Below are 21,503 nucleotides of genomic sequence, written 5' to 3'. Positions count from 1 at the left end.
CCACTGCAAGCTTCATGACTCCAGAAATGAAGTTAATGCCTCGAGTTTAGTAACCAGTGTTTGAAGTGATGCATACAATGTGACAGAAAGGATGTTGAGCAATCCACATGCAAATTAAGCATTGTGCAATGATAGAGCAGGTGTTTTTTTTAATCTCAGTTTGATATTGCAGAAGCTTTATTTGATGACCTATCTCTTTCAAAAAACAAACTTTGCAGGGAACACAACTGCTCTTTGAATATAAGCCTTTGATCGATTTTCTGTTTTTTGAAGGCTAGTGTAATATAGATTAGCTGGGTAGCTTGTGAAATGAACACCAGGTCTAACCTCCTATCTATCAGCTGACGCGTGCATGTTCCCAAATTTCCTTGCACTATAACTATTAATCCACAATATGAGTGCAAAGCCATGACACAGCACCCTCTAGAGGAGATCACGTCAAAGATCGACATGCACAAAGATGAGGAGAAATCATTTAGTGTAAGGTTTTTGCTGCGAGATCAAACCTATCCATCGTGGATATGTATCCAAAATTATATAAAGCTTATTAAAGTGTGTGTTAGGTTATTACAGCTGCACCTTTCTGTTGCATGTATTTTTGCCCATCAAAGTCTTCACAAGGACTTTGGGAAGAGAGGAAAACAAAAATGCAAGTTAGTTGATATGACTTTGCCACCAGGGGGAAATAAAAAGCATAGGACAGAGGCAGATCCTGAGCAATTCCTTGTTTTATAAACGATGAGTTGAGAGATCTAAAGCAGTGTTGCCCAGTAAAACTAAATTATTGATTAGTTACACGTGGCTACAGCTGTATCATTTTAGCTGCAGCACAATTTTAGTGGATTATTTGCTGAAAGCAATCTAGGTAGTACTTTGTGGGGAAATAAAGAAAATAACTCTTTTTTTAAATAAGAACTTACATATTCTGCTTATTTCTTACCAACTAATACAAACCCATTAAAGTGTACACAACCATTATGGACATGAATACTTATTAGCACAATGATAATATATTTTGCACCATTTTATATACAAATCAGGTATCCAATGTTTAACATTTGGTTTCTTGGTTTTCTACATTGGCTAGTGGCTGACATTGGGTAGCACTGCTCCACCAGATGTGGATGGGGTTGAAGTAACTGATGAACATGACCTAGCACATGAACCAAATGCTTCCTCCAGGTATCCACCAAGGAAGTCACAATGAGCAAGGTGTAAAGTCAAAGGTAATCAAACTGAAGCTAACAGGTTCAAGGTGGTCAACAAGTGCTTGCATCTTTCTGAATACTTCTATGATAAATATCCCATGGCGCTTCATAGAAAGTATAAAAGCTGCCTTCGAGGTAAAGTTGATGCAGTATTGTTTTTTAGGTAACTAAGAGCGGAAGAGGTTGGGAGAGAGATGTAGAGCTTAGAGTATCACCAGCTGGTATTGTAGGGTTCATAAGAAAGCAAAATTAGAGGAACCCTGAGTTTCTGGAAAGTTGCTGACTCAAGAAGGTTCTGGAGGAGTGAGTTCACAAAGGAATCTGTGCAAGTAGTTAAGATTTTTCAAGTAGTTAAGATTTTTCACAAGGCAGCATTGAGGAGTATGGGGAGATGTCTTAACAAAGCACAGTGCAAGTTAGGTTATGAACGGTTCCCTTATACAATGAGATGGACTATGACTTCACGATCTACTCTGTTGTGGCCTTGCACCTTATTGCACTGCACTTTCTCTGTAGCTGTGACACTTTACCCTGTACTGTTATTGTTTTTACCTGTACAACCTCAATGCACTCTGTACTAACTCAATGTCACTGCAGTGTAATGAATTGACCTGTACGATTGGTATGCAAGACGATTTTTTTCACTGTACCTTGGTACAAGTGAGAATAATAAACCAAAACCAATACCAATGTCATTGTCCTGGGTCAGAGAGGGTGGTGGGATTGCAGTCATCTAGTTTGGACCCATGATAAAGTCATGGAGCAGGATGGAATCAGTGGAGAGTCCGTGGAAGACTATAATCTTAAACTTACCACTGTTTACTGTTTTATCTAATGTGACTTATCCAGGAATAGATGTTGAAGTGGCACATTTACAGCAAAGGAGAAGAGACAGTGATGTGTTGATAAATCAGGGAGGCACCTGTTTAAGCATAGCACCAGCATAACCAAGGCTCCACATGACGTCGCTATTGGGTAGCATGTTGATAAGGTATGGGGTCCTAAGGATAGGTCCGTGGATGCTAGAATTTTCTGGGTTGATGGGATAAGAAATGGTAGTTATACTGATAGCTATATCATCTTTTATGAAGACTTTTTTAATATTCTCTCCTTAATTAATGCTTGGCGTAAACTCCAAATCTGATCTTTATATTGACACGCTCAGTGGGTCATTTGAGTTGAAACGCTTTAAGTTCTTAAAGCCCACTCTAGCTGTCGTTTACACTGCTGTATGTTGCACTTCGCAGATTCTGCAAAATCCCAAAGTACTTCCGAAAGAATGAATTGTTGTTTCAACCACTAATATCATGTAGTAACCTTTAACCAGATGCCCATAAATAAGGGCTGTGAGTGAACAGGTTAGTTGTATATGTGGAATGTAATTTTATATATTTGACTTTGTTGCAGCCTGTACCTGTTCAAACTCGGAATAGCTCCTCAAATCCAAGACTTGCTGGGAAAGGTGGATTTTACAGGTAAATCTGTATTTTGCCTTATAAGCTGGATAGGCTTCACTGAATTTTGATTCAAGAAATTTCTTTGGTGATCAAATTCTAGAAGCAGTTAAGAGTTTGTTTGAACTGATGACTTTGCTTGACCAAAATGTAACATACTTTTCTTTCAGAGGAAGAAATAAGTAATATGCGCAAAGAATTGGAAAAATATGGAATTCAGATGCCTGCATTCAGCAAGATTGGTGGAATTCTGGCAAATGAACTTTCAGTTGATGAAGCTGCATGTATGTATGTTTTTTTAATGCTGGCTCTTAATATCTGGCATAAATTTTAAAAATTGCAGATGATGGAAATCTGAAATAAAGTCAGAATACATTGGAAGCACTTAGCAAGTCAGATAGCATCTGTGGAAAGAGAAGAGGAGTTAATGTTTCAGTTCTGATGAAGAGACGTAAATTGAAACGTTAACTGAATTTCTCTTTCTACTGATGCTGCGTGACCTGCTGAGTGTTTCCAGCACTTTGGGTTTTTTTTTAAATATAGGTAGACTTTTTCATTGAAAAGTATGAACATTAAGTCTGTTGCTAAATTTTCTCAACTGCTGAAATATTAACTATAGATTTTGAAACCTTCTATAATGGAAATTAAGTTGCAATAAATTTCCAAAATATGTTTGGTATCTGAATATTGGATTCATTCAGAGATATTTCAGTTCACTATAAGAATTGTCACTATCTTTAATGGCCTTCCTTTTTTACCCATGTGTTGAGTTCTGAATGCTAGTGTTTGTGAGTGCATTAAAACAGCTTTATCACATTTTGTACTCATTTCATTTTTACTGTACTTCCTTCCCCAGTGCATGCTGCAGTAATTGCCATCAATGAAGCAATATCTCGCAGGGTCGCAGAGGAGACCATGAAGGCTTTAGCAAACCCAAATGCTGTTTTAAGTAATATAGAGAACAATTTAGCTCAGGATTATCAAGAGAAATTATTTGAGGCCAAGCAAATGAAGCAAGAGAGTGCCAAAAGCAAGGTAGGATATCCTGTTTCATTGTTACTATGAATGGCTTTTTGGAATTAGTAATTACTAACAAATAGCTTTCCGTTGGGTGGAAATTGAAGTTTAACTGCCAAATTCAAATCTTTAGGTTTCCCTTTTTGAATAACAAAGATACTACACAGTTTACTTTCTCTAAAAGCAAGGGTAAATATTTGCATATTTAACTAGGTTATGAATTTTACTTTTCAGTACATGTTTTGTTAGAATCCCTTATACAGTCTCATTTCCTGAAGCACTGAATAAATGGGAAATGAGAAATTTTAACAGCTGGCAAATTATATCATTCAGCCCATGTGCATCTCTGATAGATGTCAGATAACCTTATATTTTCTACCTGGCACCTTATTTTCTAATTTCCTCATGAAGTTAATTTCTTCCTTCCTGATTATGGAGAAAAGGGGCATAGAGAGCGCACCACCCAACATAAATTAAATTTCTAATTACTCGAGATTATCATGGGGATTGTTGAGTTAATGACCGAATTTGTTAGTCTTGGCATACCTTTTACTCAATTATCAAATAGTATGCTACTATGGGAAATGGATGATAGAAATAGTGAGGGGTGAGATAGGGCTGTAAGTTGTGAAGAGATGATAGAGGCTTCAAGGTAATTTAGATAAAGTGGTTGAATACAGTGCTTCATCTCCAGTGCTTCCCTGTCAGTTCCTCATAGTGCTCAATTCCCTGAACTTTTAAAAATTTATCTACTTTGTTTTTAAATGCTCCCAATGATCCAGCCTCCACAACCTTCTGAGTAGAGAATTCCAAAGATTCATTACTCTCTGCAAGAAGTTGTTCCTATGCACCTCTGTTTTAAGTAGCTGTGCCTTGATCTTATAATTATGTCACCTAATTTGAGATTTGACATCTACTCTGTCCTGTGTACCCCCCCCCCCCCCCCCAAAAAGGATCTTCAGTAAGATTACTGCTCATTCTCCTGAACTCCAAAGAATAAAGATCCAATTTTTTTAGCAACTTGTAACAGGACAATCCTCTCATCTAAGGAATTAATCTAGTGTATCTCTTTTAGAGTGCCCCCAATGCCTGTATATCCTTTCTTAAATAAGTTCACCAAAACTGTACACAGTACTCCAGGCATGCCCTCACCAGTACCCTGTACTATAATAATAACACGGCCCTTTTTCTAAAAACCCAATCCTTTTGCAATCAAGACCAATATGTCATTTATCTTCCCAGCCACTTGCTATACCTGCTGCGTAACCTTTTGTAGTCCAGGTATAAGCTAGCATAGAAGTCTGTGCAGGTTGTATGGCTGAATATATTTAATAACATGATATATTTCTAGACGGAAAGGACATCATGAATATGGGGAGATAGTGGGAATAGGGAATTGTGATAAAGGATCAACCATGGTCATGCTGATGGTGGAACAGATTCAATGGATTGAAATAGTTTACTCCTGCTCCTGTTTTCCATGATTCTGTGAAGACGTGGTAAATTATTAACATCTTCACTCATTGCACCCACTGCATTGAAATATTCAGAATGTTACTGAATTCAGCAGTCAGAAGTTTGGATTATATTTGATTGGCTTTTATATGTAGAAGAAGAATTACGGAAGAAACAAAACGATGAACTAAATTGAGGCAAACAATCCTGTGCGTCTAGGGGTGCAATTTTGGATTATTAACTTGAGTGTTTTTAGCTTTTTAGAAAAAAAATCTTTACTAACAGCACAGTAACAGGCCCTTGTGGCCCAACGAGTCCGTGCCACCCATTGAAACCCATGTTAACCTACCCGTACATCTTTGGAACGTGGGAGGAAACTGGAGCACCCGGAGGAAACCCACGCAGACACGGGGAGAATATACAAACTCCTTACAGGCAGCGACAGGAATTGAACCCTGATCGCTGGCACTGTAATAGCATCGCACTAACTGCTACGCTACCGTGCCGCCCTAAATTGATTAGGATATATAAAGTTCTGGAGATAAGAATACTAACTTTTAAATACGTTAATATGAATCACTTGCAGAACAAGTTTTGGGGCCTCTCCCAAACAAGAATCTTGGATTCATAGAACAATTCTAATTCTACACTTATAGTAAAAGCTGCCATTAATAGATTCAACTTTCTGATTCTGGTTTCTAGAGTGATTCTGTTAATGCAGAAGAGAGGGATGTGTATGAGGAACTACTGACTCGCTTAGAAATTCAAGATAATGTCAATAAAGTCAATGGTGAGTTGATAATTTTTTCCTTAATCCTATGCCTATGTATAGGGTTGTTTTCTCTGTCCTGATAAATTCATGTCAGTTTTATTATACATACACCTTTGGAGGTGGCTTGTAGTTTTGTAATGGATTTAATAATCGAGAATGTATATTTTTGGTGAAGAAAACCCATCGGAGACTGAGTGGCATGTAATTGTCTTGAGTTTCACTCTTGCAATTAATTTTCTTTTTTAAAATACTCTGGGATATCACTATAGAAAACATTTTTTAAAATACATTCAGAAAGCAATGATCAGTGGTTTGTGGTTTAAATGACATTTAATTGTATTTTCCATTATAATGTGCTCCTGTACAAACATCCTGATATTCTACTTGCATAATTATGAATATATCATTAGTTAGAATCATAGTACAACACTACTACTTAAATTTCAGAAATTGATGCAATACTTCTACTGGGAAGTAAATCTGCACTAGCCAGGAATGTTTTATTAACTTTACTGTATTGTTAGATTTGGCATCCAATATGCTCATTATAGTTGAGAACAAATCCTTGTCCAACTGGATGTAATTATTTGTGGTTCAGCAGGCCCTGTAGGTCTCTTCCAGTATTTGGCAGTTACATGTGAACCTTAGCTTTCTCTCCCTTCCTCCTATGAATGCACAAAATATACATGCAAGTTACCTATTTACAAACTACCCTATAATCTTTTCATTTTGTAGTAAATAAAGCTCTGCAGAGGGTGAATGAAGCCCTGGAGAAACAGGATGAGAATAATTTACTGTCCAGTCTACAGGACCCTTCACTAAGTCTTGTGGCAGTGTACCAGGAGCATGCACCGTGGTATCTAACATATCTCTATGCGCAAAGAGAGCAGAAATTACAGGTAGAGTGAAGTTTAGGCTTTAAGCACAACATTCAAAATGATCTGGTTTGCTGTTGATTTACATTTGTTTGCAGATTTTTATCTGTTTATTGTTCAGTGTGTTTGTTATATTTTGGCAAAAGCACTCGGGTGTCAAATTGAAGCCTGTCCTCACCACAGCCAATCTGAAACTGACTTGAGCCTTAATATTTTTTTCATACCCAGCCTTAAAGCTCTTGCAGAATTCCTAGCCTAAGCAGTGACATGGAGTTAAACTCCATGACCAAGAATGGTACTCCGAGCCTGGGTCAAGTCCTTTATCCACCTACCATGGGCAATTGTCACCACCTGAATGTAGCACCAAGGCAAACTTGAAGGCAATGCTTGGGAAGGCAAACCCTGATTCTGGGCAACACTCCCTGGGCAGATACAATCACCTGACTGCAGTAGGCCAGAATTAGAATGGATGCCCGAGAAAATACACTCCTCCTGGACAATGTCCACCCTGGATTCCCTTGCCAGATATCATACCCTGACAGAAGCACCAAGCCAAACATGACAACACCTTAAAGATACGCTCCAAGCCTATGTGAAGTCCCTTGCATAATCCCTGTGGGTGAATGTTTTGTTTTATTTACTCATTTTGCAGGATATGGACACTACTAGCAAGGCCAACAATTATTGCCTATCCCTAGTTTCCTTTGAGAAGCTGGGATGTTGTTTGATCCCATGGTTTTTGCTGTATTCTGTGCTTTCAGCTGTCTTTTAATATAATGTCATGTCAAGATGCTGCTAGGTTGAGACTGGGTAGTTTGTCAAGTTACATTCTTCTGCCCTGATGCAGGGTCTGAATCCAAGACATCCGCAATTCCCTTCCCTCACCACAGATGCTGCTCAACCCACTGAGTTCCTCCAGCAATGTTTTTGCTCCAGATTCCAGCAACTGCAGTCTCTTGTGTCTACGTTCTTCTGTTCACTGACTGACTACTATGAAATTAAAAATAGGCCCCAAGCCCTGGCAACGTTCACTGTCTTCTCTCCTGCACCCTACCTCTGAGTTGAACCAGACAGTTGCCCTGTAATATTAACACCAAGTCAAGCTGACCTCAAGAAAGTACCCTGTCAGCATAGTGTGGCCCCATCCATCCCATCCTGAGCCCAAATCTTTCAGCACAATGTACACCCAACACACAGAGCAATGTTCACAAAAAGGCAACAATTGGTTTGTTGTATCTAAAAAGTAAACATTGTTGAAAATGCATTGTTATCTGTGCACCTGAAGCATTAGCACATTGTCTTTTTGCTTTTCCCAGGAAGAGGGTTTTTCTGGTATACTTGGCAAAGATGATCTTCAAGCAGGTGTCAGCTTTTCCAATGACCAAGCCAGAGCCCATAAACTTAGTAAGTTTAACCGTGCATTGAGCCTGTATTGAACTGTAATTTCCTTTTATCAAAGGATTGGTGGCTTGAGAGGCAAAAAATGAACAGTGGTTCTCCTTTGCCTGCCAAGAGTTGGCATTGCTTCTGGTTGGGGTGGGTGGTGCACGATGGAAGGGTTGAAAACTGCAGCGGGAATATACGGAAGGGAATTGCTAAAATCATTCCAAGAATGAGGTATTTCTGCGGCAAGATTAGGCTGAAGAAGATGGGGTTATTTTTCTCGCAGCCAAGAATGTTGAGAGGAAGTTTGATGGGGACAAGATGGTGATCATTTAAGGTAGGGTAAATAGAGAACCAGTGGATGGTTCAAGATGGGGTGCCCAGATTAAGTAACACATTGGGGGTGGGAGGGGTTGAGCAAAAGCTTCTGTGCAGAGACTGGGAGTGATCTGGAGGTCACTGCTCCTGTGGGCGATTGAAACAGTTGGGGGTTTCTAAAAGCTAACTGGATAGACACCAGCAGGAAGTTAATTTGCAGGGTGACAGGATACCAGCAGGGAGATGGGACTGAGCCAGCTCACATTTGGGAGCTGTTTGACCATCACCCGTGCCATAACAATCTGCCACAACCAGAAAGGGAGTGCTTCTACTTACGGACTTGTGTCACATTTTATTGCAGCATTATCCTGTTGTAATAGATTCTGTAACTAATGACTTTGTTTCTATTTACTTACAAAGAGCTTGAAGCCGTTGAAACGATAAATGCTGCTATCCGAAGCAACGATGCAGTGCAGACTGCGAATGCACTGATGCTGCCGGAGGCTCAGCTGCCTGTTGTGTACCCTCACATGGCCGACTTGTATCAGGTGGAGCTGTTGAATCTACAGAGACAGAATCCTGAGGTAGGTAAATGGTCTTAAAGTAACTGCTTGCAAAATGTGATTTAAAAAGTATATTGGTTCAAATATTCCCTATCCTCTGCAGCAAGCTGGCTTATAGTGATTCTTGCCATTGTCAGATCAAGTGCATTGCTTTGATCTGACCAACATGACCAGTGGATCAAATGTGAGTTCTGTATCCAGTCATGTGTTGTAGTGGACAGGTAAATAATTAATGGGAGAAGGAGCCTCAGTGAGTATCTCCATCCTCCATGATGGCCAAACCCAGCACACAGGTGCAGAAGATAAAGCTGAAGCATCTGCACATGTGAAATCCCACTCTGTTGACATTTGAGGTCCCCATCTTCACAGAAGTTGGTCGTTAGTCCAGTTCACTTCATGTGTCACCAAGAAGTGGTTAAGAGTACCAGATGCTGCAAAAGCTGTTGGTTGTGCTATAGCACTGAACGTGTGTTCCAAATTTAGCCATGCCTCCAGCCAAGCCATTCCAGTACAGTCACACTAATGGCATCAACTTGCCAATGTGGAAGATTGCCCTAGACTGTCCAGAACACATGTAATCTGGTCAACAATCTCCAACAATCACTCTTCATAACCTGCAATGTTATTGTGTTGTCAAGTAATACCCAATCGGCACTGCGTGTTCACTGATTATTCAGTGGGCTCTCTGCTTCCAGTGGCTCCAGACTTCATTACAGCCTTGGTCCAGATGTGAAGTAAAAGTGACTGTCCTTAAAAGAAAAGGCAGCACTTAAGCTGTGGTGCTGCGGAGCCCTTGTAAAATTGGAGTCAAAAGGGGACTGTCCATTTCTGCAAACTTTAAAATAATTAAATCTCAAAGAAAATAAAGTCAGACTTGATACTTAAATTTGTTGCCAGTCACATCTTTATTTCCATTATAATTTTCCAATTTTGCAGGGGAAGCTGACGCATGAAGAGCTCGCTATTGCAGTGGAGATGTTATCAGCAGTGGCTAGACTGAATGAAGCATTGACCCTGAATGACATTCAGGCTGTGATACAGCACCTCACCAGCCCATCTATTGGAGTTAGCAACTTGCAGGATGCAAACACCCAGCGGTATGTTACTCCAAGGGATAATTGCCTCGCTGCTGTTTTCAGACTCCGCTGTATTCACAGTGATCTCAGACTGAAGAAATGGTTCAATGTGAATGGCTCATATAGTGATAACTAATCCTAGGTTCATCAGGAATAAATATCAATGTGTAAGGAAGTGGTGTGTAAGGCATTTTGTAATGGAAGCCAATATGATAAAACAACATTGAATCTTAAAATTACTTGCCATATAACTATGATATGAGTAAAACTCCAATAATCTAACATCCTTAGGACTTTGGTGCTGGAGCAGCAGATTTTCTGGACTTTTGGATGTTACTCCTATTAATATCCAAATGCACTTTTAGTTCACTTTATTTTTACGTCTTACATAGTGGTATAATAAATTTTCCAGTGAACCTGGTTAGTTTTAAGGGAGTAGGAAATACACAAGCACACCATCTCCAGTCGGTAACCTACCCACGTTCCTGACCCCTGGTGTTCCAGACACCAACCCCAGCTCTGACCACATACTCAAACCTCGAACACTTTCCAGACCCCAATCCCAGCCATGCTCCGGACCCCTGACTCTGACTGCACACCCCACTTACATTCTGGACTTCTGGCTCAAATTCTGGAACAATGAGCGAGCCAAATGCGTGATTATCAGGAATTCCAAATAATGGATGGTGGATTACTAGAGTTTTTCTGTATCTATTTTCACTGAGGGAAAGGGACCAGTTCAGTAATTTTTTCTATCAGCCAGCAGTAATAGCAACTTGTACTTGGATGGCATTGTTAACATAGCATACTATCTCAAGGCACTTCCCAAGCATTATCAAATAACATTTGATGCCAGGCCATATAAGGCAATGTTAGTGTAGACAACCAAAATCTTGGTCAAAGTGATTAGTTGTAAGGAGTGTCTTAAGGGAAGTGCAGTAGAGAGATGGAGAAGTTTATGGAGGTCAAGAAAGCTAACACACCAAGACCATAATATTTGATGATAAAGCGAGCTTGTCATTGATCAAAAACATCAGCTAAAGTAGGATTTGTTGAAGAACATGGGGTGTGTTGGACCCTGAGTCTTTTAGTTCTAAAGCATTTATGTTGGAAGCATTTGTTAAGAGGTTCATTTTATTAGAGAAAATGAATGTTGTATTCTTAGTAGTACAGAAGGAGGTAGTTTAGCTTATGCATGTGTTGACCCTTGGTTGAACAATTCAAATTCATGTCATTGAAACCTGCTTTTATTGTTTTCAAATGTTAACCACCTTTAATGAATCAGTGGTCTCTGCCTCTATTCCTTCCTATTGCAAAAAGGTCCTAAGTAAGAAAATTCTGTAACTCCATGTCTCATTCTGTTAATGGCAGTCTTGAATTGGCAACCCCTCATTACTGACTTCAGTAAGGGAAAATAATCTTTCATAATAGCCATGTTAAAGTCTTCATGACTTGAAATAAAATACCAGTAAGTCTTGGCTTTATCTACTGCAGTTGGTGGTCAGCACCTTGAACCATTCCTGAAAGGAATAAGTTCCTCATTGTGCTGTAATTCCCAAGGTCTTTGGTCTCCTTTGCATAATAGAGTGTCTGAAACTGCAAAGTGCTTTGTACTAATTTATCAATTCATCCTTGCTTTGATTATAGTAACTAATCAAACTACTCAGAGCAAAGTTAGTGGCATGGCTAAATACATATGTTATGGTGACAGAAAGTATTGGTGTTGGTTTGTTATTGTCACATGTACCGGGATACAGTGAAAAGCTTTTGCTTGTGTGCCATCCAGACAGGTCATGCTAAAAAAGATAAGTACATCAAAGTAGTAAAGAAAAGTGCAGAGTATTGTGTTGCAGTTACAGAGAAAGTGCAGTGCAGGTAACCAAATAAATGCAAGGGCCAAACAATGGGTGATCAAGAGTTCATCTTTAGCATATGAGGTCCATTCGCCAGTCCGGTCTCCGTGCATGATCATGGAATTGTATACTTTATTTATAGTGTTTTCCCCCCAGAAATGTATTATTTAACACGTATTTATGTTAAATCACATTTGCCCACTTTGTTGACCTGAATTCTTCTGAAATTTTCTTTGTCGTTTGCCAAACTCAAAGTGCATTTAATCTCAGTTTTCTTTTAAACTGGTTCATAACTCTGTTATTATTGCAATGTCTGCTTGCCTGTAATGCTTTGGTTTGTGTCTTGTGGAGAAGATACTGACGTATAAATCTGAATGGGCCACATGACAATGTATCATCTTCTGAGTATTTTTGCGCACTTCCTAATAGAATCGGATTTCCAGATAGTTGCAAGTACATTCTATGCACTGATGTATATATTTTTTGGTAGTATTCAGAAAGAAGTTGCCTTGCCACAATTTAAACAGCTACTTCATGTTTGCAATAATTATATACACAAGAACAACTTCTATCCTGCTGCCATCAAACTCTTGAATAGACCTCGTACACTAAAGATGAACTCTTGATCTCTCAACCTACCTCGTCATGGCCCTTTCACTTTAGTTGTCAACCTGCACTGCACTTTCTCTGTTACTGCAACACCATATTCTTCATTCTATTTTCCTCTTTACTACCTCGATGTACTTTTTTTTTAGCACGATCTGCCTGGATGGCAGGCAAGCAAAAGTTTTTCACTATATCTTGGTACATGTGACAAAAATAAACCAACACCAATACTTTCTGGGGTGGATGCCACTAACTTTGCTTAGAGTAGTTTGATTAGTTACTATAATTTAAATTATTTACTCTCGAATATTTGTTATTTCTGTGTATCTTTTGTTCTCAAAATTGTTTAAAATTTCATTAGATATTAGGACTACAAACGTTTGAGTCCTTAAATTTCATTGCTGAGATGTTTGGTGGGTAATTCACTATTGCCCCTCTTCTTTCTCCATACCTCCATTGAATCATTGATGACCTTCTTAACTTTTTCCTCCTACACCTTCCCTTCTCCCCACCATGTTTTTCCCCCATCCCCACCTTTCAGGAAGCATTCTGGAAGTTTTCCTAACTTAAAATGCACCACCTAAGTGCATTTAAAGATCAAAATGTGTTTCTTTTCTCCCCAAATTATGTACTAGACCCAAACTGTTCAGGTGCTTGCAGTTTTTTTTAATTTATGTTTTATCAATTTAAACTTTGCTCTTAAATTCTAAATGCTCGTTAGGTAAAACTTCAAATGACCTTGCCCTTTCCCAAATAAGATTTTAAAATCATGTGACTGGAAAATGCTGCTTCTGTGTATATGCTGTTATCTCATCTATCCTGACTGATTGCTTCATCTATGAGCCATACAGTTTCCTCTTGGGTTTCCAACACCAGCTGCTTCCAGTTTTAGGCAGTTCCAGTGTGCAATCATCTGCAAAGCTTGGGCCTAACATACCCTCGCAGATGGAATGGGGATAAAAATAACTAATGCTGATGTTTAACCTTCCACTTATAAAGTGCACTTTAAGTTGAGAAAGTATCCCTAGATGCTTTATTGAAAGGTAGCTGTGGTGGGACGGGGAGAGGGGGCTCACGTGGCAGGGAGAAGGATGGTAGCAGTAAGAAGTGTTAAGAAAATGCTCATAGAAGTATTTGATTTAAACACAGGAGAAGTGGGGCCATGGTCGATGAAGGATCTACCTCCAAGGGAAGGGGCAACCTAAGGTACCAGAGATAGAGGAGCAGAAGGAGTAGCTAACAAAATGGGATATGGATCTGAAGATTTCAACTGTGATGTTTTGGTTAACATTGTAGGTCAGCAGGAATTGGCAGTAGGCTAATTGGAGATGAAGACTGGACCTATTGAGATTTAGTGGTTATGGGAGGCTGTGAGATGTTGTTAGAAGAATTGATGAACAGTGGTTTTGTGTAGATGGGTCTAAAGCATATCATCAACCATACTGTGTGTCTTTTCCAGGAATAGGCTGACCTTGTACTTTTGAGATCTGCTTGAAATATTTTCACTGGTTTGTGCATGTGATGTAATGGGCATGTCATGTGTGGTTGCCCGGAATATTTAGCATCAAGAGGTGGGCTTGTGTCATGCAGGAATTTGTTTCTTGCATTAAGTGGTTTGATGTATGTTTTAGTTGAGGAAAGAGCGAGGGAGTGGGACTAATGGGATATCTACTTGAAACCACAGAGACTGTGCCAAGTGCCATCAGAATTCTATAATTCTGTGTTGAGATGTTTGTAAACCAGAATGAGTGGCTGTGGAGAGTGATGGAGTCCGTCTGAAAGTGGAGACCATAGGGGTGCCTTTTTGCTCACTTTGCTAAGTTGTAGGAAGTGTAATTTGTGTACTTGTGTAATTTGATTTTAACAGGCAGCCTGACACCAGAGAACTAGGAAAATCAAACAAAAACTGCAGATGCTGGAAATCTAAAATAAAACCAGATAATGCTGGAAATGCTCAGCAGGTCAAGCCGCATCTGGGGGAAAAGAAATGGAGTTAAAGTTCTTTTGTTAAAACTGGGAAGGAAACAAATGAAGCTTGTAAAGCAACAGGGAGAGGATTGCCTCTGATAGGGTAAAACTGGGGTTATCCCACAGAATTGTGTGTGGGATCAGGAAAATAGGTCAGGGTGAGGTGGGGAGGAGGTTACAGAAGTAGATCTGGAAAGTCAGGGTTCCAATGAATACGGAAAACAGAGTAGGTTGGTGAGGAAGATCATAGCACAAGATTTTTAGGAGCCTCTGGAAAGGATGTTGCAGAGATAGGAAAGAAAGAATCTAATGAAGTTATTGTACATATGCAGAAAGATATGAGTGAAACAATGAGAAAAGATTATAGTAGGAGAATGTCACGGTGCATGAGGACAAGAAAGAAAACGTACTTTCTCTCTGTAAAGAAAGATGACGTGTACAGCAATCTATGGTTGAACTAAATTACAGGAAGTGAAAGACTGAGTATTGGGTGCAGTAATGGTTATAAATGGAAGGAAGCATTAAGGCCATTGAGATTAGATAGAGGAAAGTTGTGGTAGTGATCCTTGCATTGAGTTATGTGATGCTGCATTTTTAACTTTACAGTATTTTTTGTTTGGTTTTGCTGACCACTCTATTAACAAAATCATGCTTTCTGTGAGCCATAGTGCTTGGAATGCATTTTTCTTATCCAATTTTTAAGTGAATGCAGTGAGCCGCAGGGGTGGATTAGCAAAGCAACACCACTCTGTTCCGGCTGCTGGAAGTGCTGATGCCCTTGCATGGTTTTTTCCTTTGATTATATTCTTCCGTCTAAAAAATGTCATCAGACTGTGACTTTGGCTGGAAACTGCACGTCAGAATTAATATACTGTAAACAAAAAAGATTAGTGTAGGTGCTGGGAATAAGAAATGGGAACACAAAATAGTGCAAATGTTCCCTTTTGTTCACTTCAGCTCTCCCACCACCTCTCTCCTCACCACCTGAGCACCCCCTCCCCTCTTTCCCACCCCCCCCCACCCCCCCCCCCCCCCGAAGAAGTGGTTAAGGCAAGTACATTAACAACATTTGCACTTGGACAGGTACATGAATAGGAAAGGTTTAAAGAAATATGGGCCAAACGCGGGCAAATGGGACTAGCTTGGATGGGAATCTTGGTTGGCATAGACCAGTTGGGCCGTAAGGCCTGTTTCCAAGCTGTATGGCTCTCTGATTTGCAGTATTTTGTCATTTATTTCATTTTAATACTGAAAATACTAATTTCAATACTAATTCTAACTTTAAATACTAAATTAAAATACTAACTTTAATACTAATTCAAAAATATTCTTTGTTCAGAGAACAAAGAAATATTCTTTGTTCAACTTTTCTTGCATATTTTCTGATTTCCATGAAGTGACTGTACAGTGATGAACGTAGGTCTCATTGAAAGTTCTATATTTTTCAGTCAATATTTTAAATTGTTGCATGAACTGTCTAAAACTGAGTACCCTGCAACTTCATCCTGACAAATTATAGTCAATAATTTGATATTCATGTTTCATCTATCCTTTAGAATATGCTGCACTAAATGTTAGCATTGTTTCATTTGCATTACTTGGTGATTTATGACTGGATATTCTCTGGTCTGGCCTGTTACTGAGTGCTTCAGAAACAGAGCCGCCACATTCAAAACCGTTTGAAAATACACTGAAACAAGGGGCAATTTCATAACTGTGTTAGATGAGAAAGCAGTCTGTTTGCAGTGCACTTTGTAGCTGTCATTCACAGTACCTGCCTGTGTCTGCTCTTGATACAAGCGAAACGGGACTATGCATGTGCAGATCATAAAACTCGAAGAAATGCAGATGCAGGAAATCTGAAATAAAAATAAAGTGCAGGAAATGCTCAGCAGGTCAGGCAGAATCTGTAGAAAGAGAAACTAAGTTAACAGAGACACCTCATTCAAAATCATTTGAAAATGCACTAAAACAAAAGGTGAATCATATCACTGTGTTGGATGAGAAAGCAGTCTGTTCATCTGCACAACATAGCTGTCATTCACAGCTGCCTGCCTGCATCAGTTTACAGCTGAGGAATAAAATGATTCCCATTGATTTTCTTAACCATCGTAGGAGCTATTTGAAGTAAACAGTGGAAGGAATGAATAAGGTTTTCTTCAAAGTAAATCTTCAGTTCAGTTAGTGAAAAGAAAAAATTGTACTGGGATGAAAGATTTTTGTGCAGTCAACATGAACTGCTTGGTGGAAGCAAAATAATTTGGAATTTGTTAATTACTGTGCCAGACTGTAGACTGTTTCTCTACTATCAAAATTTGTTTTTTTTTTCTAGAGAGATACAGCACGGAAGTAAGCCCTTCGGCCCATCACAGGCCTTTGGCCTACGTTTATGAGGTCTTTTCCAAATCTGAATGTTGTTCTCTTGCTTTAAGTTCTGTATTTTTTTTAAAAAAAAGGCTAACTAAGTTGTTTTTCTGTTCCAATCAGAATCTAGTAAACACTTCCTGAGCTGTTTCCTTTCCAGTGTAAACAATTGTTCTCTTAGGTTTGGATATTTGCACAAACCATCTCAGCTGAGACTTAAAGATGTGAGCTTGGAAGAGTAAAACAGTTTCCAGGATTGCTTTGCTAAAGGATCTTTTATATTTCATATTATTTCCGCAAGAAACTGCAGAGAGTTGTAGACATAGCTCAGCACACCACGGAAACCAGCCTCCACTCCATGGACTCTGTCTACACTTTTCACTGCCTCAGTAAAGCAGCCAACATAATCAAAGACCCCACCTACCCCGGGACATTCTCCCTTCCCCCATCAGGCAGAAGGTACAAAAGCCTGAAAGCACATACCACCAGGCTCAAGAACAGCTTTTCCGCTGTTGTAAGGCTATTGAATGGTTCCCTAGTACGATAAGATGGACTCTTGACCTCACAATCTACCTCATTCTGACCATGCACCTGGTTGTCTACCTGCACTGCACTTTCTCTGTAGCTGTAACACTTTACTCTGCATTCTGTATTGTTTTACCTTGTACTACCTCAATACACAGTGAAATGAATTGATCTGTATGAATGGTATGCAAGACAAGTTTTTCACTGAGCCTCTGTACATGTAACAATAATATTCCAATTCCAATTCCCCCAGGTATGCAGACATGCTGGTGCTCCTGAAGGCACAAGCTGCAGACCAGGGACAACAGTGCTTGAGCTGGAATGACATTCAGGCCTGTATTGAAGATGTCAATTTGCAAGTTAAAGAAGAAAGTGAACGTGAGTTCTAGGATCTAAAATTGCAGTTGGCTTCCATGTAATTGTAATAAACTACTTGCCCTAGTGAATTAAACCCTGGTGAGGTTATCAAGAAAGTAGAAAGTAGATGAAGGAAAGGCTGTGGATGTTGTCTGCATGGACTTTCATAAAGCCTTTGACAAGGTCCCACATGGGAGGTGAGTTCAGAAGGTTCAGGCACTAGGTATCCATGGAGAGGTTGTAAACTGGATTTGAAATTGGCTGTGTTGGAGAAGACAGAGTGGTAGTGGATCATTGTTTCTCAGACTGGAGGCCTGTGAGTAGTGGTGTGCCTCAGGGATCTGTGCTGGGTCCATTGTTGTTTGTTGTCTATATCAATGATCTAGATGATAATGTGGTAAATTGGATCAGCAAGTTTGCTGATGACACTAAGATTGGAGGCATTGTGGACAGCGAGGAAGGCTTTCAACGCTTGCAGAGGGATCTGAACCAACTGGAAAAATGGGCCAGAAAATGGCAGATGGAATTTAATGCAGACAAGTGTGAGGTGTTGCATTTTGGAAGGACAAATCAAGGGAGGACCTACACAGTAAATGATAGGGCACTGGGGAGTGCAGAGGAACAAAGGGATCTGGGAGTTCAGATGCATAATATCCTGAAAGTGGAGTCACAGGTAGACAGGGATGTAAAGAAAGCTTTTGGCATCCTGGCATTCATAAATCAAAGTATTGAGTATAGAAGTTGGGATGTTATGGTGAGGTTGATGAGGCCAAATTTGGAGTATCATGTGCAGTTCTGGTCACCTAACTATAGGAAGGATATCAGTAAGATTGAAAGAGTGCAGAGAAGATTTACTAGAATGTTGCCGGCTCTTCAGGAGTTGAGTTACAGGGAAATATTGAAGAGGTTAGGACTTTATTCCTTGGAGCATAGAAGAATGAGGGGAGATTTGATAGAGGTTTACAAAATTATGAGGGGTATAGACAGAGTAAATGTGAGCTCGCTCTTTCCACCTAGATTAGGAGAGAGAAGTACGAGAGGACGTGGCTTTTAGAGTAAAAGGGGAAAGGTTTAGGGGGAACATCAGGGGGGAACTTCTTCACTCAGAGAGTGGTGGGAGTGTGGAACAAGCTGCCGTCTGACGTGGTAAATGTGGGCTCACTCTTAAGTTTTAAGAATAAATTGGATAGATACATGGATGGGAGAGGTCTGGAGGGTTATGGACTGGGTGCAGGTCAATGGGACTAGCGGAATAAAGTTTCGGCACAGACTAGAAGGGCTGAGTGGCCTATTTTCTGTGCTGCATGATTCTATGGAACATTCTTTTATTAAAAGTGAGGAGTTGCCAGCAGGTTCATGGGCTATCTGTAAGTTATTTATGGTGAGCAGAAGGCAATACCAGGACCATGTGCTATAACTGTTGTACCCACAACAGGTTGAATTTTCCTGCATTGTAGTTTGAACAAGAAGCTAAACAAAAATGAGGTCACATTCCTTGCATACAGTTTTAAAACCAAACTTACCCAAACAAATAGTGATGCAAATTTATTTTATTATAAAAATAAAAAGTACTATTCACTTTTAATCTTTTTCCGTTGAAAATCAAATGGAGAAATCACAAATTAGTGTCTATGAGTCTGGCTATGAACACTTTTACTACAACTGTTTTAAAATATTTTATTAATTTAAAATATTGTTTTCAGACGATGAATTAATGGGGAAAATTCTTAAGTTTTAAACTTCAAATTAAACTGCAAGTAACATTCCAAATGGCATCATTAATGAAGCACTTGGTGACATAAGCAGTGAAAAATTATTGTCTGCTCATAATATTCTGAATCTGGGATACATTTACTTCTATATTTTTGACATTGAAATTCAAGGAAATAAATTTATATTCCTCGTATCAATCCAGAGACACAAGTTCTAATCAAAGGCATGTGGGGAAACTCAGATCCAGTGGCTTAAGAAAATCTGACGTTCATAATGGTGATCATGAAATTACAGGATGGTTGTTTAAAAAAAAAACACATCTGGTTCATTAAAAGCCTTAAGGGAAGAAATTTTGTCCATTTTTTTCATAGTCTTGATGGTATCTGACATTTGATTTCAAAGGCTGACATGAATGCATTGGCAGAAGTTGTTTCAGTATTCTGTAAGTGTGCAGAATTAGCCAGGTTTGAAGCTGTAAATCTTTCCAACATAATATTCCCAAATTAATCATTAAGTTCAATAACTTCATATTTGTCTTGATGTTCCCTCCACAGGGATTATTGCAGCTGGTCTTATCAATGATGTAGTAGATAAAAAAGATCCCAATAAAACACTGGAGGCATTATTGATGCCAACTGCCAAATTACAGGAAGTGAAGTCCTCAATAGCAAACCATTACCAAGATGTCTTGTGGGACACTAAGCAACAGAAATGCAAGGTGAGCCTTCATAAAATGTTTTTTTTTGTAATTTTTGTAATGGTAATATAATGGTAATTTTATTTTTGAAATCATTTCTGTCTTTGAGATCACTTCTGTCTTAACCCACACGATACCAATAAAAGTGTTTCCTAATGAAAGGTAATGAGATTGTATTTTATCCTACCAGACCAGTGGAGTTTTGTGCACTTGTTTCTCAAATGTATTGTCACAAGCAGTTTCAAAGACACTTGGGCTGTGGCAGGAATTTTATATTTTGGTGTTCAAAATTAGGAATGTATATTATTTGCTGATAAAGCAAAATAGAATAGAAACATTGTCAAGCAGTTTTAATGCAGTAATGAAGGCAATACACTCTGGTTTAGGAGGTGCAATAGAAAAAAACATTTGAGAGTTGCTGTGGTACCCCTTGTAGATGATGCATGTAGTAGTCATGGTTGGACAGTGATAAGGGAAATGTTAAGTGTGGTGAATGGGATACCATTTGTAGCTTTGTCACGGATGTCGTTTCAGCTGAACGCTGCTCAACTGAAGGATATTCCATTGCACACCTGACTTCTGCCTTGTTACAGTTGGAAAGGCTTTTGGCAGTAATGAGTTAAGAGAATGCTTAACATGTGACCTGCCCTTGTAGCCACAATATTTATGCATCTGGCCCAGTTAAATTCCTGGTCAGAGTATTGATGGCGAGAAATTTGACAATGTTAATGTGGTTGAACCTCGTGGGGAAGTTGCTATGTTCCTCTTTTGGATGGAAGAAGGTGGATGAAGCATCTGAAGATAAATGGGCTGAGGATATGACTTCAGCAAGCTCCTACAGCAGTGTTCAGGGGCTGAGGTGATTGATGTTATGATTTCAATTATTCATGAATGCTTTGTTAGTTATTTAACCTCGTGCTCTGGATTTTGTAAATTGTTTCACTTTTTCTTTTTATCATGTAGAAAAGCAAACTTCATATTTTACCAGTCAATCAACTTGTTTTTAACAGTATAATAGTTAAGTTCTCAGACCACTTCTGCAAAGCATTTACTGAATATGGCTTCAAACATCACCTGCGGAAGAAAGCTGCTGTGCCTTAGTTTCACATCTGTGTCCCTTCCACATAGTCTGACTCTGGAAGAGGCAATAGCATTATAGTGATGCTCATGCAAATACTTTCATATTTGAGTCCAGGGAAGAGGTTTGATAAAATGTCTTTGTGAGATCAGTAGCAAGGAATGAATGGCAAAAAGAATCTCTTCATTACGAAGCTTTTAACTGCATGTAAACTGTTGATT

At 39.2% G+C, this 21,503-nt stretch overlaps 1 protein-coding gene across 1 annotated transcript in view; it reads left to right on the top strand.

Annotated features, from left to right (window-relative positions):
* Positions 1-21,503, top strand: part of iqgap2 (IQ motif containing GTPase activating protein 2) — a 228,648-nt gene that overhangs the window by 125,083 nt on the left and 82,062 nt on the right. Inside the window, 10 exon segments of the mRNA XM_052019190.1 lie at positions 2,616-2,683; positions 2,833-2,946; positions 3,519-3,697; positions 5,837-5,924; positions 6,642-6,805; positions 8,098-8,185; positions 8,903-9,066; positions 9,982-10,142; positions 17,691-17,815; positions 20,062-20,225. Of these exon segments, the coding sequence (XP_051875150.1) occupies positions 2,616-2,683; positions 2,833-2,946; positions 3,519-3,697; positions 5,837-5,924; positions 6,642-6,805; positions 8,098-8,185; positions 8,903-9,066; positions 9,982-10,142; positions 17,691-17,815; positions 20,062-20,225 (1,315 nt within the window).

Source organism: Pristis pectinata, chromosome 7 (genome assembly GCF_009764475.1).
Source record: "Pristis pectinata isolate sPriPec2 chromosome 7, sPriPec2.1.pri, whole genome shotgun sequence".
NCBI lineage: Eukaryota > Metazoa > Chordata > Chondrichthyes > Rhinopristiformes > Pristidae > Pristis > Pristis pectinata.
Note: the sequence above shows the minus strand (reverse complement) of the source record. Positions and strands in the feature narration are given on the sequence as shown.